Below are 16,537 nucleotides of genomic sequence, written 5' to 3' on the forward strand. Positions count from 1 at the left end.
GCATGATCAGCCGGGCCTATCGTGCGGTGCCCCGCGCTTCACTCGGACTTTCTGACCATGTCATGATCCACCTGATTCCCGCGTACAGACAGAGGCTGAAGCTCTCCAAACCTGTTATGAGGACTAAAAAACTGTGGAGCAATGAGGCTGTGGAGGAGCTTCGCACTAGTTTGGAGTCTACAGACTGGAACACAATGAAGGCTGCTTCTAACAGCTTGGACGAGTTTACGGATACTGTCACCTCCTATATCCACTTCTGTGAGGACAGCATTGTGCCATCACGCACCAGGGTGAGTTATAACAATGACAAACCCTGGTTTACTCCTAAACTCAAAAAGCTGTGGCTGGAAAAGAGAAAGGCGTTCAGAAGCGGAGACAGGGACTGCTACAGAGAGGCCAAGTACAGGTTCACTAAAGAAGCGGACATTGCTAAACATCAGCACTCTGAGAAGATGCAGCAGCAGATCTCAGAGAATGACTCGGCTTCTGTGTGGAAAAGTTTTAGGAATATCACCAACTACAAGCCTAAAACCCCCCACTCCACTGATGACTTGCTCTTGGCCAACACCCTTAACGACTTTTACTGCCGTTTTGACGAGCCATCAAGCAGCCTTCACACCTCCAACGGCCCCAACAATAGAGACACTTTGGACACTCATTCCCCCGCCTCTCCCCCCTCCATAGAGCCATCACTACCATCAAACACTTCACCTACAACACCTCCCTCCACACCCCACACCAAGGAGGATATCACACCACCTTCTCCCACTACAACCCTTCATATTCATGAAGCAGATGTGAGGAAGCAGTTTAAGAGTCTGAATGCTCGAAAAGCTCCTGGCCCAGACTCCTGCCACCCTCAGACACTGTGCAAATGAGCTGGCCCCAGTGTTTTCTGGCATTTTCAACTCCTCACTGCAGGCATGTCATGTGAGTGCCTGCTTCAAGTCCTGTACCATAATCCCTGTCCCCAAGAAACCAAGGATCACTGGACTAAATGACTACAGACCTGTGGCTCTGACATCTGTGGTCATGAAGTCATTTGAGCGCCTGGTTCTCTCCTACCGCAAGACCCTCACGGCCCCCCTCCTGGACCCCCTGCAGTTTGCATACAGAGCCAACAGGTATGTAGACGATGCTATCAACATGGCTCTACACTTCATCCTGCAGCATCTGGACTCCCCAGGAACCTACGCCAGGATCCTGTTTGTGGACTTCAGCTCTGCCTTCAACACCATGCTTCCAGACCATCTCCAAGGCAAGCTTTCCCAGATGAATGTGCCTGAAAGTAATTATTAATGTAATGTTGTTCCTGACAGGACAGAAAAAAATCTCAATTATACATGACACTGTCTTGTTGCATGTTCAATCATCCAAGTAAGGAAATTCCAAAAAGTAGATTCTGTTCATCTGGACGTAGCGTTTTCAGTGGGAGAAATGTTTCGCCACTTATCCAAGTGATTGGACGATGTCCAGATGAACACAATGGGATATACATAACAATGTTATTCAACTGAAGTTAAAAAGATCTTAATGGGATCAGATCTGACATTAATTACTTATTTTAATACATCTTTTAAAACATTTCATCATATTGCGGTGGAGCACCTTGGCAGACCTAAATTTAAACTGCTAGCTAGGTGCTTGTTTTTTTTGTTTTTTTAATTTATTTATTTTTTTTAAAGAGAGCTTTGGCAACAAACACAAAACACAAAGCGCACAAAGATTAAGAAGTCTGGTTCAATACTTCTCTGTCTACATAGATAATAAACTTTGTGAAGTACATCAGTTTCATATATTGAAACTATGTTAAATAATGTACCATCATATAAACTGAAATTTGATTATTATCATAACTGAAAAAACCCACTACACTGACACACACACACTTATGTATACACACCACACACACATTTGTGCGTGTGTGTATCATCTAGCACAGCCTACCTTTGCATGTTGCTGAGTCCCTGTAGAAATTACTTAATCTGAAAAGAATACAGAACACGGTTGATGCTACAACAGGAAAAAGGAAATTGCGTAAAGCTGTTGAAAGTTTATATTTACATATTTAATTCTAAAGCAAACAAAAACATGTAAATAACATTTGGGGGGAAAAAGAGGAAGTGTTAACTGATACAAACCTGGAGTACTTGGAGTACTGTAGTCCACCTTAGGCCTGACCATGCAATACTAGGGAACAATTCCTAAAATAGAAATGTCATCACCTATAAAAGCTGGTGCTGAAGAACTGCTTACAAGCTCTCTCTTCTCCTTGATCAGCAATATTATCTTTGTCTTTTGGTAGTTTCTGTTCAATGATTTTAATTTTCTTTGTATTTATTTATTTTTACTTTGAGCCAAAAATGAAAGTGAAAACCCTCTTTAGAGATTTAAAAAAGGAAAAAGCTGAACCATTTTATCTCAGATGGTAATTCTGTAAACAGCTTTACATCCTATGTAAAAACCTGGTTTTGTACTTTGTTTTTTTTCACCAATGGCAACAAATTGAATTTAGGGTGACCAACTGGTCGTCTTTAATTGAGACTGACTTATCCCTTAAATTAACACCGTAACATATATTTCTGAAGTCTGGCTTCTTAAATGGCTTTTTTCTAATGCAGGTTACCTTTCCAAATGTTTTTCTCCCTAATCTACCCTGACAATGCAAAATTGTGAGCCACAACAAAGTTACCATCCATGTAGATTTTCGTGTGATATGATGAAAAATACAAAACATAACAGGAAATGGAGCTGCAAAATACACTGGGAGAACTGCTAGGGACAGTGGGTCTCAGAAGGGTTATTTGTTGTTTTTGTTAGTTCCTGGAGCCAAAGAAAAATATTGTACCAGCTGATGAATGTAAAGATTTATACACAAAACAAGGAAACGAAATGCCAGTTAACGTTTTTTTTCCCCCTTTTTTGTGTAGGTTGTCTGTGCAACCAGTTAAAATTAAAAACTTAGATAATGTCTTACACTGACTATTTCATAGTGTAACCTTCAGGTGCTTTATCCAAAGTAGACTTTATCACTGTGTTAATTCAGTCGCTAATTATATTCACACTATTCACTCACTCTGTCTTTAGGGATTTGCAGCTCTGGAGGCCAGGATCACTGAGTTGGAGACCTGACTTTGCACCCTTGAAAAACCCAGCTAGCCAAGCTCTGTAGCCTGGGAACCTTTCTGGGGGAAAGCTCTTCTTGTTAGGAGAGATGGCAGCCATCCCACTTTAGATGGAGCAGCTCTCATTTCTAGAAATCTGGCCAAATTTATTAAAATTCCCAAAAAGTGACTATCCAGGCTTGGGACTAGGAGTTGCAGTCTTACTTGCCTCTCTACAGCTTGTTATCTCCTCAAACTCCCATCCCCTTAGACACTGTGTCTGCTCCCAGACAAAAAACAAACCAAAAATCTGGAAAAAAACAAAACAAAAACAAAAACTATTTAAACACAAAAAGTCAGTGGCTAGGGGGGTTGCGGCAGTCTTCCACTCAAGCTTTTTAATCAACCTTGCTTTCTGCCCAATGCTCCCTCTAAGCCAGAAGGGAAAAAGAGGGAACAGACACATGTAAAAAAAAGCTCTTAAAACATGTGGTTATACCAATTGGGCTTTCATCAAATCAGCAGAAAAGAAGATCAGACTCCAACTAGGGAAGATCAGAAGGACAAACGGAACAATATTCTCATCCCCTATGCAGCAGGTATATCAGAGAAACTCAGGAGAGTCTTCTCCAAGCACTACATCCCAGTGTACTTCAGACCCAGCCACACACTCAGACAAAAACTGGTTCATCCCAAACACAAACTCCAAAACACAAAACTTAGTAACATAGTGTATGTTGTACAGCGCAGCGTGAAATGCTCAGACCTCTACATTGGAAAAACCATACAGCCACTTTATCAACGCATGGCACAACATAGAAAAGCCACCTCAACGGGACAAGACTGTTCATCTTTATATAAAGGTCAAAGGTCACTCTTTTGAGGATGCCAATGTTCTCATTTTGGACAGAGAAGACAGATGGTTCGAAAGATGAGTGAAAGAAGCCATCTTAACGTCCACTCACGTCCTGGGCCTTCTGACCTTAGGAAATCACATGATAGAGTGGGGGTTGGTTTCACAGTGGGTTCAACTGAAACCATTGTGACCCACACAATGGCTCACACTTTGGCTTGTGTGATTAGGTAAAGGATAAATAGGGGGTCCATAACCTTATTGGGGACACTCCCACAGGGCTTAAAATCTGGGACTCTTCACAATTGCTCTCAGAACTGAAGAAGCTTCTCAGATGAGAGGTGAAACATCTTCAAGGAAACTTAAAGAAGTCCAGATGCTTTTCTTTCCAAGCTCCTACAATGACCTGGATGACTGAGAACCTTCACAGACAACAAGACACCTACTTTACCTTGTAGGCATTACTTTGGCTTCCAATAACACCCTGAAGAGTCTTGGAGTTTTCTTGACCAGGATATGTCCTTCAATGTGGATATTAAACAAATATATATGTAGCACTACTTTCTTCCATTTGAGCAATATCTGTAAAATTAGAAATATCCTATCTCAGAGTAACTCTAAACAACTAGTTCATGCATTTATTACTTCAATAAGATGGTTTCCTGAATGGTGTCAGCTTTATCTCAACACCTTAAGTTTCTGTGCTATGCTGTGCCATCACTAGTGTAGGAAGACCATTCCCCAAACACATTCCCAAGGAGGTAAGGGGGTCTTCTCTCTGTTTGTGTCTGCTAGTGTCTGTCTTTCAATACTTTATTCTAAAATACATATAAGTAAATGTCCATCCATCCATCCATTCGCTTCCGCTTATCCTTTTCAGGGTTGCGGGGGGCGCTGGAGCCTATCCCAGCTGTCATAGGGCGAGAGGCGGGGTACACCCTGGACAGGTCGCCAGTCTGTCGCAGGGCCAACACACAAGGACAGACAACCATTCACACTCACTCGCACATTCACACCTAGTGACAATTTGGATTATCCAATTAACCTATCCCCACAAGCTGCATGTCTTTGGACGGTGGGAGGAAGCCGAGTACCCGGAGGGAACCCACGCAAACACGGGAGAACATGCAAACTCCACACAGAAAGACCCCGGCCTGATGGTGGAATTGAACTCAGGACCTTCTTGCTGTGCGGCAACAGTGCTAACCACCGTGCCACCGTGCTGCCCTCTCTTTTAAGTAAATGTAAAAGAGAAAACTAACTAACTAAATTCTAACTCCACCCAATTAGAGCATTCTCAGACTGCTGGGTTAGTTTTGATTCCTAGAGTAGTTAGAAGTGGAATGGGAGACACTGACTCACTCAAACAGCACATCAGTGAGTGCTTTTTCTTCAGCCACCCTTTTCATTCACTATGTGTTTATACACCTCTCTGCATTTAATCATTAGTTATTATTCATCTCTGTCTCTCTTCCACAGCGTGTCTTTGTCCTGTCTTCTCCCCTCACCCCAACTGGTCGCCACAGATGGCTGTCTCTCCCTGAGCCTGGTTCTACAGGAGGTTTCTTCCTGTTACAAGGGAGTTTTTTCTTCCCACTGTCGCGAAAACAGTTGCTCACTGGGTGTCATATGATTGTTGGGCTTTTCTCTGTTTACTGTATTATTGTAGGAGTTTTATTTTTTGGGATCTGCTCACCATGCTGAGTTTAATGTCCGGGCAATTTTAGAGAAGGTGATTCATTTAGGGGCCTGAATGTGGTTAAACCAGCTTCCTATCACCAAATACACCAATAACCTGAGGCAGAAACACCAATGTGTACAGAAAGAGTACAGTTTAAACTTGGACTATCTTTTGATAAAGGCTATTTACATTAGCCACTTACATAACAGTCATATTCAAATTTCAGCCTGTTAAAGAAGGTTTTGTCTTTATAGCTGCAGTTGGAAATGCTATCTTTACATGTTCAGTAGTTTAAAACATCAGGCTGCAATATGACTGCATTCATAAACACAGTTTTTAGTGAAATGTAAATCATGTCTGTCAGCAGGAGAACAATCACATACAAATATATTATGATGAAAAAACAGCAAAAGACTAAAATTTCTAGATTTTATTGTTTATGTTGACATTCACACTCTGCTAAACTCACAATGTATGCAAATACATGTTCAAATATACAAGATTTTATTGAAAGGATTCATATATTTTATCTTATACATGTGACAAGAAGATATAGGTAAGAAGATAAGAAGATATTTCAAATATCATATGAAATAAGATATAAGTATACAGCAAAACACAACAGTGGTGGTGTAATCTGCATGACAATATCAAAATTACTCAGGTTACTGAAACCAGTGGCAGTTGGTTCAAGCAGAAAATGAATGAGGATGCATCAGCATTTTCTACAGGAATTATTCTCCCAACTTTCACTCCCAGAAGTGCCCTATTTTACACTGCATGTATAGTCTGTTATAATAACAAAGCATCAAACATAACATTTAAACAGTCCCTTTAAAAATTTCACAAATATTACATTCATTTAAATATTTAAAATCAGTCGCTGTGAACAACCTAAAGCAGAAATGATAATATCAGACAAAAATTCCACTAACACAGTTCTTAAGCTGTTAGTTTTTGTTAAGCTTGCTGTTGGGGGAAGTTACTTCACTGCTTATCTTAGAGGCTGAGCTTTTACCCTTTCTCAGTGACTTCACAAACCACAGGAAGATGAAGAACCCTGCACAGCATACAGGGGGAGAAACGGTGAAATAGGTTTAGGCTGTGTACAAGAAGTACAAATCATGCAAATGAAACTGATGTCCAACTCTTTCAGACAACATTACTGTTTCATACAGAGTATAAAACAGTAATGTCAAAATCTGCTCCAAGTAGCAGGATGTATATTAATATTATGCACCACTCAGTTAATCCCACCATTGTAACATTCCCAAACTGGCCTATAAAATTTTTATGTTCCTGTTATTACGTGTTTATGAGCATAAACAGGTTTAATAAACCTAAAATAAGACCCCCACATATGATTTTGCAAAAAATACCATATATTGCATTAAACACCAACCATTTCCAAAATGTATTGTTACCCTGACACTGCATATACATGTTAAAAATGCCAGCTTCAGCACTCACAGTGACCATAGTTGTTAAAGAAGTGAGATAAATGAATAGGAGCAAACTATACTGACCTTGCAGTGAGTTCAGAACACAGAAGAGGTAGAGGGCAACAGTGGTCAGGTAACCAAACGAGAAGAAAACCAGGCCCCAGGTAATCCCAAGCAGAGTGCTGACACCCAGCAGGGCGCAAATTGCTTTCCTGACTTGTTTTTGGTGAAGCTGCCCAAACTAATTTGTCAAATACACAATGAAATATGACACAGCAGGTTATAAACAATCTGAACCTTGAACTGTGTATGAACAAAAGCTGTTCTTCAGTGTCTAACCAGTATGTCACTTGTTTTTTATAGACAGTGTGTGTAAAGTTTTAAGTACTGACTTTAAAATATTACTGGAACATAAACAGTTTATATAAAAGCCAATCTGGCTTTAAATAATCTGAGATTGATGTGAACAATCCATCATGCAGTGTTTATTTCCTGTAAAAAGAGTCCTTTAAAAAATTAATGAAAATGAAATGAAAAATATCTCACTGTTCATTGTTGGTTTGGGCTTATCAAGAGATACAATGTTGTGGAAGGATTTGGAAATTATTGGAAATATCAAAGGTTAATGTTCATTTAAAAAAGATGCCAAGAATAACTCATACCTCTTTGTTATACCCAACATTCAAAACACGCTTGACTGTCACCATAAACATGGTCATGTTAAAGAGGAACACCATGGTGAACAGTCCAGTAGTAGTGACCGCCTTCACTATTTCATTAGATATATAGCATCTACAGAGAAAGGAAACAGACAGTGATTTCATCTTACAAAATAAAATAAATATATACTGTGTATGTAGATGACTCAGTGTATCAGCTTTGCTTTATATTTTTTTCCATTTGTTAATTTAAAACATTGAAATATATATTGAAACTCTAATACACATCCAAAACAGTTAATAAGTCAACATTAATTTAATTCCTAATTTTACACACTTAAAAAGGTTTTCCTTACATTTTAGTGTCATCACGGTTTGACCTGTCTAGAGGGACATGGCCATAAAAGCGTCTGTCTATGATCATCACCACTGACACAATGACTGCAGGAACACCTGAAACACAAGAATTGATTAGTCACTCACTCAAGTTTGCTGACTAATAACCACAGCTTCCTGTTTGAAGGATTCCACTCACCCCATCCCACCAGACTGAGTTTGAGAATGTATCTGCTGACAGAAATGTTGAAGATTTTGACTAAGAGAAGGTAGAGGTGGAACCCCTCCAAGGCCATCCAGGTGAAAGTGGCCAACAGGGAGTAGTGAAGGGCAAGAGCCATGTAGAAACAGAGCCATGTGGAGGGGTGTTCTGCCACTGCCTGACTGGGCAGGAAGTGCAGGTTGAGGAGTATCAGGGCAATGACGAGACTGATGTGGATGTTCATAGAAAGATCTTCTCTGAGTGTCCTGTTAGTCAGAGAAGGAGGGATCTGTTGTAAATGAGAACTTTCTATCGGTCATATCTTTATCTTTGAATTCAAATTTTACAAAAGAATTAAAAATAGATGACCGTTGCAAAACACAGATGGTGGGAGGAAAATTGACAAAAAAGGAAAAAAAATGGGAAGAAGCAAAAATAACCCAAACAAAACACATTGGTGCACAAATGTGCTGGAAAATGGAAGTAAATACAACAGGAATACGAGGTGGAATTTACTAATTTCAGATCCTGAAAAGGCGAAGAATAATTAAAGTCTGGAAAATACAACCAGAGAAGAATAAATTACCTGTTTGTGATGAAAAGTAAAACGGTGATGACCAGGGCAACAAGAGAAAAGCTACAGCCAATCATTGTAATGTATGATAGTATTTCCATGTCTTTTTTTGAAAGAACAGCACCGCCCCCAGAAGTAGAAGCCTGTAGAGAAATATGTATTCATGTTATCTTGTCATATTATTAGCCATTTGTCATTCAACAGTTTTTAATTCACCAGATGTTTACCTTTACTATTTCTCACTTTGTGCTTTTGCTATTTTTTATACATTAGTATTTTTTAATGTAGTTAATAAGTGCTGTTGTAACAATAGGCATTTAAAATTGAATACATACTGGCACATTAAATCGGTTCCACCTCTGCTAGTTTTAACACCACACTGCTAATTTTACGTTAATGTATCAGTAATAATAACCTCACAGTAAGTATACTAACAATAATTTAGCTTGTAATTCTTTAAAATTGAACTTTTTGGGGGGTAAATAAAGACTTTGCATGGAACTTTACAATTACTCTGTTTTTTCTGTCTTTGTTTTTTTTTGTGTCATTTGTGCCATCTAGTGGTAGAAGTATGCTGTGGACGTTAATTACACAAGAAAGGATTTGAATACTATATAATGGCGTATTTCTATACATATGTACATACATACATGTAATATACAAGTGCAGTGAAATATACCAGGATGCAATAAAATAAAATTCTGCCGTGTAAGCTACATACATACACAAAAGAAAGTCAACTCTATTTAGAGAAACAAATTAATCCCAGAAAACTTTAAAAACACAAAGCTCTTTTATGGAATATGTAAGAAATTAAATATTCAATGTTATTTCAGGGTCATCAATTAAAATAGCAAAAACACAAGAACAGGTTTGTTTTAGTTTACAAATGTTTGGGAAAAGGTCCAGGCATTCAATATCATGGCTCGCTCAAGGAACTCAACCTGCTGGTGCTGTTTAAGTTTTAGAAATACATCTGTGGCTTCCAGCAGACAAACTTCTTATTAGGCTGGATTGTCATGGTGGAAAATATGGCATTGCAAAAAAAGTAAAAGTGAAATAAGTCAAATAGTGTCTGACTAAGCAGTTAAAATTAAATCAATAAAAAATACATGGGAGTCGTGTCGGTTTGTCGAAGTTGATGTGTTGCCAGGCCTTTTTGAATACAGTAACTGTGATCAACATTTTTGTTCCAACTATAGTACTTTATGCATGTGGCTAGACACAGGTCACCTATGAAATGCACCAGAGGTGGAGGAGAAGAGAACTTGCAGGCTTTCATGTGCCATGGAGGCAAACTTTAATTCAAGTCTGCACCTTCGGACTCAAGATATGAAAGACTATACATATGTTTTATCATCTAAGGTGTCCATTTCACCAAGGAAGCAAAAATGTGAAGGAAAGAGACAACATAAATGACTCTTTTCATCACATTTTAAATTCTCCTCCACAGTAAATAGTTGTTAAATAGATGTGGACACCAGCTGAGGTAAACAGCAGACCTACACTCACTACAAATTACTGGTAGCCAGAATTGTTTGTCCTACAGCAGCCACTACAGTTAACTGAGAAGGGTAAAAAACCCCAGTGTGGAGTCTACTGTCATCTACTTGTGAGATTTTACACACTATAACTTTAAGTTTCTAAGAGGTCTGCTTTCAGTGTCTGAGCAGATTCTGGGCTGTTTCAATTGTTATCATTTTTCCCCTCCATTCTTTCTCTTTGTTCTCAGAGAGGTGGACTGCCACAGTCAGGCTCTTCCCTGTACAAACCTATTTTTTAACCCTGAGTTTTGTCAGAATTAATTAAAAAACAAAAATCCCTGTCCACATGAAAACACAAAACAATGATCTTAGTTTAGGGCCATGCCTCAAAATATAATTTGGACTGAGTTCTGGACTTTGGCTGGAGTCTTTTCTTTTTCAGTCATTCTGTTATAGATTTGATGTTGTATTTGGGATCATTAGCCTGCTGCATGACCCAATTTGGCCAGGCTTTTGCTAAATGGCTTTGACTCAGACAGGTGTGCTTTTTTATTGTAGGGTCTTTACCTTACAAGATAACCTTGAGGTGCTGTTTTTGTCATTTGACAAGCCTATTTGGTTTGAATTGAATTGAACTGAGTTGAACTGAATTGAACTGAACTGAACTGAACTGAACTGAACTGAATTGAATTGAATTGAATTGAAAGGTCTGACATTCATCTCTCTAATATTTTTGCTATACAGAGGAATTCACGGTCATCTGAGTGACTTCAAAGCGCCCAGGTCTTGTTACTCCTAAACAAGCCCAGATGATCACCACTGTGTTTGTGCTGAAATGCTATGTTTGGTTTTCTTGTGCATTAACAGCTCCACCTGGCTTCTACTTACCCTCTTAATTCCTATGGAAACAGTAAAAGTTTCCTTAGTTACAAGACTGCCCAGAGTCATGTCAAGACTTTTTTTTAAATGTGATTTATAAAGAACACAGGGCTGAATTTAGCAATAGACCTCAAACATGACACTATACACATACTTCCAGCAACAGATCTGCTACCTTTAGAGCAAATTGGATGTAACATTTTATAGATAACTCAAGATGCAGATGGCCGATGGAGACATTTCTTAAAGTATTTGTGCAATTGTATGACTGTATTTTGTTGAGGAAAGGCTCCTTGGGTCTCAAGATATTGCACTGCATTTTGTATACTGAAACACAAACAAACAAAAACAAAAAAACAAACAATCCTACCATGAGCACACCGAAGTATGTGAAATGGTTACAAGAACATGTGATATTATCCTGATCATGTGTCCAAATGGTGTAGCAGCCATCTGTACTAAAATCTGGCAAGTCAAACAAAGAGATGTATGAGATGCTGTCACATTTCAATAACATCAACTCATTCAGAAATATATAATGCTGAGTGAAACCAGACAAATGACATGCTCGGTTACTCACTGTTTGTTGAAAAATTTAAGAAATGACAGGAGGGTCTCTGGGTTTGCTAAGACACAAAAAGAAAGAAAGAAAGAAAGAAACAAAACATATGTTTATATCTGGTTAATAGTATACATCTATATATTTCTACTAATGTTTACTGATAAAAATCTACACTTCTACTTTTACATGTAACTATATATGAACTATATTAAATATTATAACTCAATATATATAATAAATACTACATTTTTACAGTAATTTTTCATAGATCAAAATACACAATTCTTTTGTGTTGTGTTTAATAATAATGATATAAAACTATTGAGCGAAATAGTGGAATAAACAATTAAATTGTAATTACATTTATGTCCTTGTTAAATTTCATGGTGATGTTGACAGGTTGCTGAAGTCCCGATATTTCCTGGCCCTTCACACTCAGGATTACCATTCTTCTATCATAAACTTCAAATAAGGCTCCGGCATCACTCTACAATGCAACACTTTGATCAGTTGGTTTGACATTTTCTCCAATACAATTTATGTAATATTTTCTCATTATTCTGACTGTCTGAAAGGAAAAAAGCAACTCAGTGAGCCAGTTAATGTGTAGTGAAAGTCATTTACATCTTAGTAAAAACATTCCTTCCTGATGTACCTACCTGGTTATCTCTAAATCTGTATTATTTACATTTTGATTTACATTTTGCAAAGGGCTAACTATTTATACAACACTGTGGTTGAGTACCCCTTCCTCTTTTTAAAACATTTTGGTCTGCATAACATATGAACATGGTGACCAACTTTTACTGTTCTGAACATATTATATTATCATATTTTGTTATGAATCAATATGAGCACTTTTATCTTTCAGTGAGAGCTATGGCATATTAGCTCATTGGAACATTTGTAACCAATTATTTATTTAAAATAATAACATAATAATAATAATTTAAACACATCCTCTTGATTTACTCATACATAGCATACTGGAAATAAAATGAAGCTGACATTGGTGGAGTTCTCCTTTAATCATAGAAAATAGTGTACACAATGTTACAGTAGGCAGAGGGAGGAACTATGCTTTTTACTTGAAACTAAAAGTGTCACAATATACAAGTGCTAATGAAAATCAAGATATTTAAAATTGAAAGAGTGATATGGCTTAATAATACCCTATACACATAATAACTTCATGAATATTTCTGTTGATCTTGCTCTTTTTGTAAACTTTATATAATTCTGGTTATACAAAGTCTCACCACCTCCGTAGACTCACACTGTTATTGTAATTAACGTTCATTAAAAAAAAAGACAAAACACGCAATTAAAAAATACAAAATTTGCTAGCATTAAAAGCTTTATTAGCAATAATCGTATTTTCTATGGACAGTGTGAAATTATTGTTATTTTGATACAATACAATACAATTGTAATTACTGTGTTACTCTGTGGACTTGACATAACAGCTGAAACAAGCAAAACATGACAAGTTTGGTATACATTCACCAGTTTTGGACTACAGCTGATTGCTGCTATTTAAGAGCTTTAATAAATGTATAAATGAAATGCCTGACCTTGTTTGTTTCAGGGAGCTTAACGTTGGCGAACACAATCTTGTTCGTTGGTCCAATATTCAGTTTTTCCGGGAGTTCAACACTGACTGTCGTATTGGGGACATCCTTCAAGCCTGCCTATAATATTGTAAGAAACAGAAAGAGAAGCTTTATTTCTGTTTTCGATATCTTGTAAAAATATTTGTGAACAATACGAGGGAATAATATTACTTGTTTGTGGTGCTTAAGGAAAAGCTGAAAGCTAAGGCATAGCTGTACATAATTTAGAGCTATTTTATTTAGATGTTGCTGAGATATTTCTGTATAGACCACAGTAGTGATGTTGATATTATTGGAAATCTGGAAGTAAGTATAAAAGCCACTGAGATTTTGACTTTTTCTTTACCTGTCTGTCACTGGCATAAAGTGTAAGGCTTTTGAAGGGAGCAGTCGGTATAAACAGGAGAGCCACAATATTTCCAAATGATATTGATATAGTCGAATTTACGTCTATGTTCTCAAGAGTCTTTTCTATGTTCTCCAAGGCTCTTTTGGAAAAAGACAAAAAACATTATCATGTGCCATTTTGATTTAAAAACACATTTTAAAAACATTTACTCTTTCATTAATTCCATAACATAGAGTAACTTAGCTTTAAATCAGATTTTAATCACAGTTCTATGCAGCTTTTTTCAAATTACTTAAGAATTATTAAGAAAAGAAATCTATTCTGTAATAAGACTGAAAATATTTACTTGATAGTCTGTTCATAGCCTCCAGTTCCTGAGAGGTTGAATGTATAATTCATACATTTCTCAGCATCAGGGCTCGCTGTAGAGTAAAATAAAATAAAAATATTAAGACCCCTTTAACAAGTTAAGAACCACACAAGTCCCCAGAATATTCCAAAGTTCAGCTCAATGTGCTCCTTACAAGCATTTTATTTTACACTTTTTAACATTTCACATGCTTTAATACTCCACTGAACAACTTGGGGTTCAGTATCATTCCCAACAATGCTTAGGTTTGCAGATCGAGTGCCACCAAACAATCACTATCCTGGGATATCTGTCAGCGGAACCAGACAGATCCCTAACTCCAGCCGCTAGAGCTGGCAAAATCAATCTTGCAAAGACTCCAATAAAGCCCACTGGATGGCTTTGGAAAATGTTAAGTAGAAGATATTTAATTGTATTTTCATTATTTTTACATCTTTTCCTACTGATTAAGACCTCTCCCATAGCCATTAATGCTACAGTTTCACTGGTCCAGCCCACATAAGATCAAAGCAGCTCTTTTGCGCTGGCTATATATTTGAGCCCTGGAGATGCGCTCTTTCAGTATCTGTAGCTTTAAATGCAAGTGAGCTGGAGCAACCCACTGCCACTTACCATGAGAAGGACAGTCATGAACAATAAAGTCTCTTAAATTTCTTGCTAAATTATCACAGGTGAGAAATATATGAATCTGTTAAAGTGGCTCCAAGGATTAGGGTCTCCTATAGGAGAGTATAGCTGAGGTTGGGGAGTCTTGTAATGTTATGGAACATATTCCGTAGACTATTTTGATGCCTTTACAGTATTTGATCTGTTTAACATTTTTTTTTAACAAACATAAAATTTCTACCCTGTGGAAACTCTTTCATTGTTCATATTCAAAACCAACCCCGTATATATGGGTAATAAACATGCTGGTGGACAGTGTGGATGGCCTACTTTGTTTATCATAAGCAAGAAATAGACAGGCATGCTTAAGTACTAGCAGGAGGAGATACTATATTTAAAGGTATCAAGTCACTAGTGAACAAGAAAGGCATGAGGCTCATTCTTTGCTCCTTCTATACCAGAATTTTTTATGCTAGATGGCTTAGATGCATTTACATGTAAATGTGTTAGCAATGTCTCTTTGTTCCCATGACTACTTTCATGTTGGCTTGAAATAAAATATCACCTTCTTAAACATATATGTTTAAGAGGGTGATATTGGGGTGATATATAGGAGAGGCAAAGCATGACATCAAACGGTGGACCAGTGGACGGTGGACTATTACATGTTTTGCTGTGATATAAACAAAGTTAAAAATGTATATTATCTCACTTACCACTTACAGTTTGTAAGTGGTTTGGTGTAGTAGCATTGTTAATACTTACCTGACACAAAGTTGTGAGAGAACATGTCATGATACACAAAAGACACCAGACAAAATAAGATCCACCACTTCATCCTGTAAGGTTAAGAGGATTTATTTAGATTAAAAAACAAACGAGCAAACAAAAACTGCTTTACATTCAAATTATATTTGTCTTTAAAACATTTCATGAGGCATAATAATGAAATTGGTTAAATTATTTACATTGACATTATTCGTGCATGTGTGTGTGTTTGTGTGTATCATTAAAAAAGCATAGCCTACCTTTGCCTGTTGCTGAGTTGCTGTACAAATAATTTCATCTGAAAAGAATACAGGACACGGTTGAAGCCACAACTGCAAAAAAAGCAAATGAGTAAGCTTACTCAGCTATAATGTTTGCATTTACAGTTTATTTCGAAGTTGGCATGACAATATGTAAATGACACTGTGAAAAAAGTAGAGGCAGTGTCAACTGTCAAAAGGCTACAGTATCTGTATTTACACTCTTCTGTGCCATTAAGTCTATAGTAAAAATATGCGGACATTGAAATTGTTGAACTAAACACAGGAAACTGCACATAGATTGTATCCACATATTCAGCACAAAGTTATGCTTTTAGAAGTCGGTTTATCCTGAATCTGAATTTTTAATTTTCCTTTTCAATATCATAGGTCATTGGAGACTGCACATCAGTTTGTCACCAACAGAGATGAATTGTGGTTCATGTGTGGAACAAAACAGCTGAAAACTACATAGCTCTGACTTCCACAATAAAGTAAATTATGTGCTTTACAGCTGGACAAATCTCCTTGGCCTCCTTGGTCAGACCCCAATTACAATGTCATGTACACAGACCCTTGCAGTTAAACCTCAGTCAACTGGACACACATTACAGTATTACCTTCAAACACAATGTAACTAGCTAGATGTCTTATTGTAACCATGGTTTTAGGGTGGACACTTTTATCAAACAACTACTGGTAGTTTAACTTACTGTAGTTGCAAAAAAAGAAGATAAAAAGAGAGTTTATTAAATAGACTCTCTTTAAAAAGAGAGTCTATTTAAAAGTAGAATG

General features: G+C 37.3%; 1 protein-coding gene across 1 annotated transcript; it reads right to left on the reverse strand.

Annotated features, from left to right (window-relative positions):
- Positions 1-6,067: 6,067 nt before the first annotated feature.
- On the reverse strand, positions 6,068-15,862 carry LOC116325067 (adhesion G-protein coupled receptor G2-like). Its single transcript, XM_031745879.2, has 14 exons — positions 15,743-15,862; positions 15,480-15,553; positions 14,085-14,160; positions 13,736-13,877; positions 13,351-13,467; positions 12,138-12,263; positions 11,795-11,840; positions 11,585-11,679; positions 8,864-8,994; positions 8,275-8,543; positions 8,096-8,192; positions 7,743-7,872; positions 7,165-7,321; positions 6,068-6,698 (listed from the first exon to the last, which is right to left on the reverse strand). The coding sequence occupies exons 1-14, from the start codon at positions 15,778-15,780 to the stop codon at positions 6,589-6,591; spliced, it is 1,608 nt and encodes a 535-aa protein (XP_031601739.2). The 5' UTR covers positions 15,781-15,862; the 3' UTR covers positions 6,068-6,588.
- Between the last annotated feature and the right edge of the window lie 675 nt (positions 15,863-16,537).

Source organism: Oreochromis aureus, linkage group 1 (genome assembly GCF_013358895.1).
Source record: "Oreochromis aureus strain Israel breed Guangdong linkage group 1, ZZ_aureus, whole genome shotgun sequence".
In the NCBI taxonomy this organism is placed as follows: domain Eukaryota; kingdom Metazoa; phylum Chordata; class Actinopteri; order Cichliformes; family Cichlidae; genus Oreochromis; species Oreochromis aureus.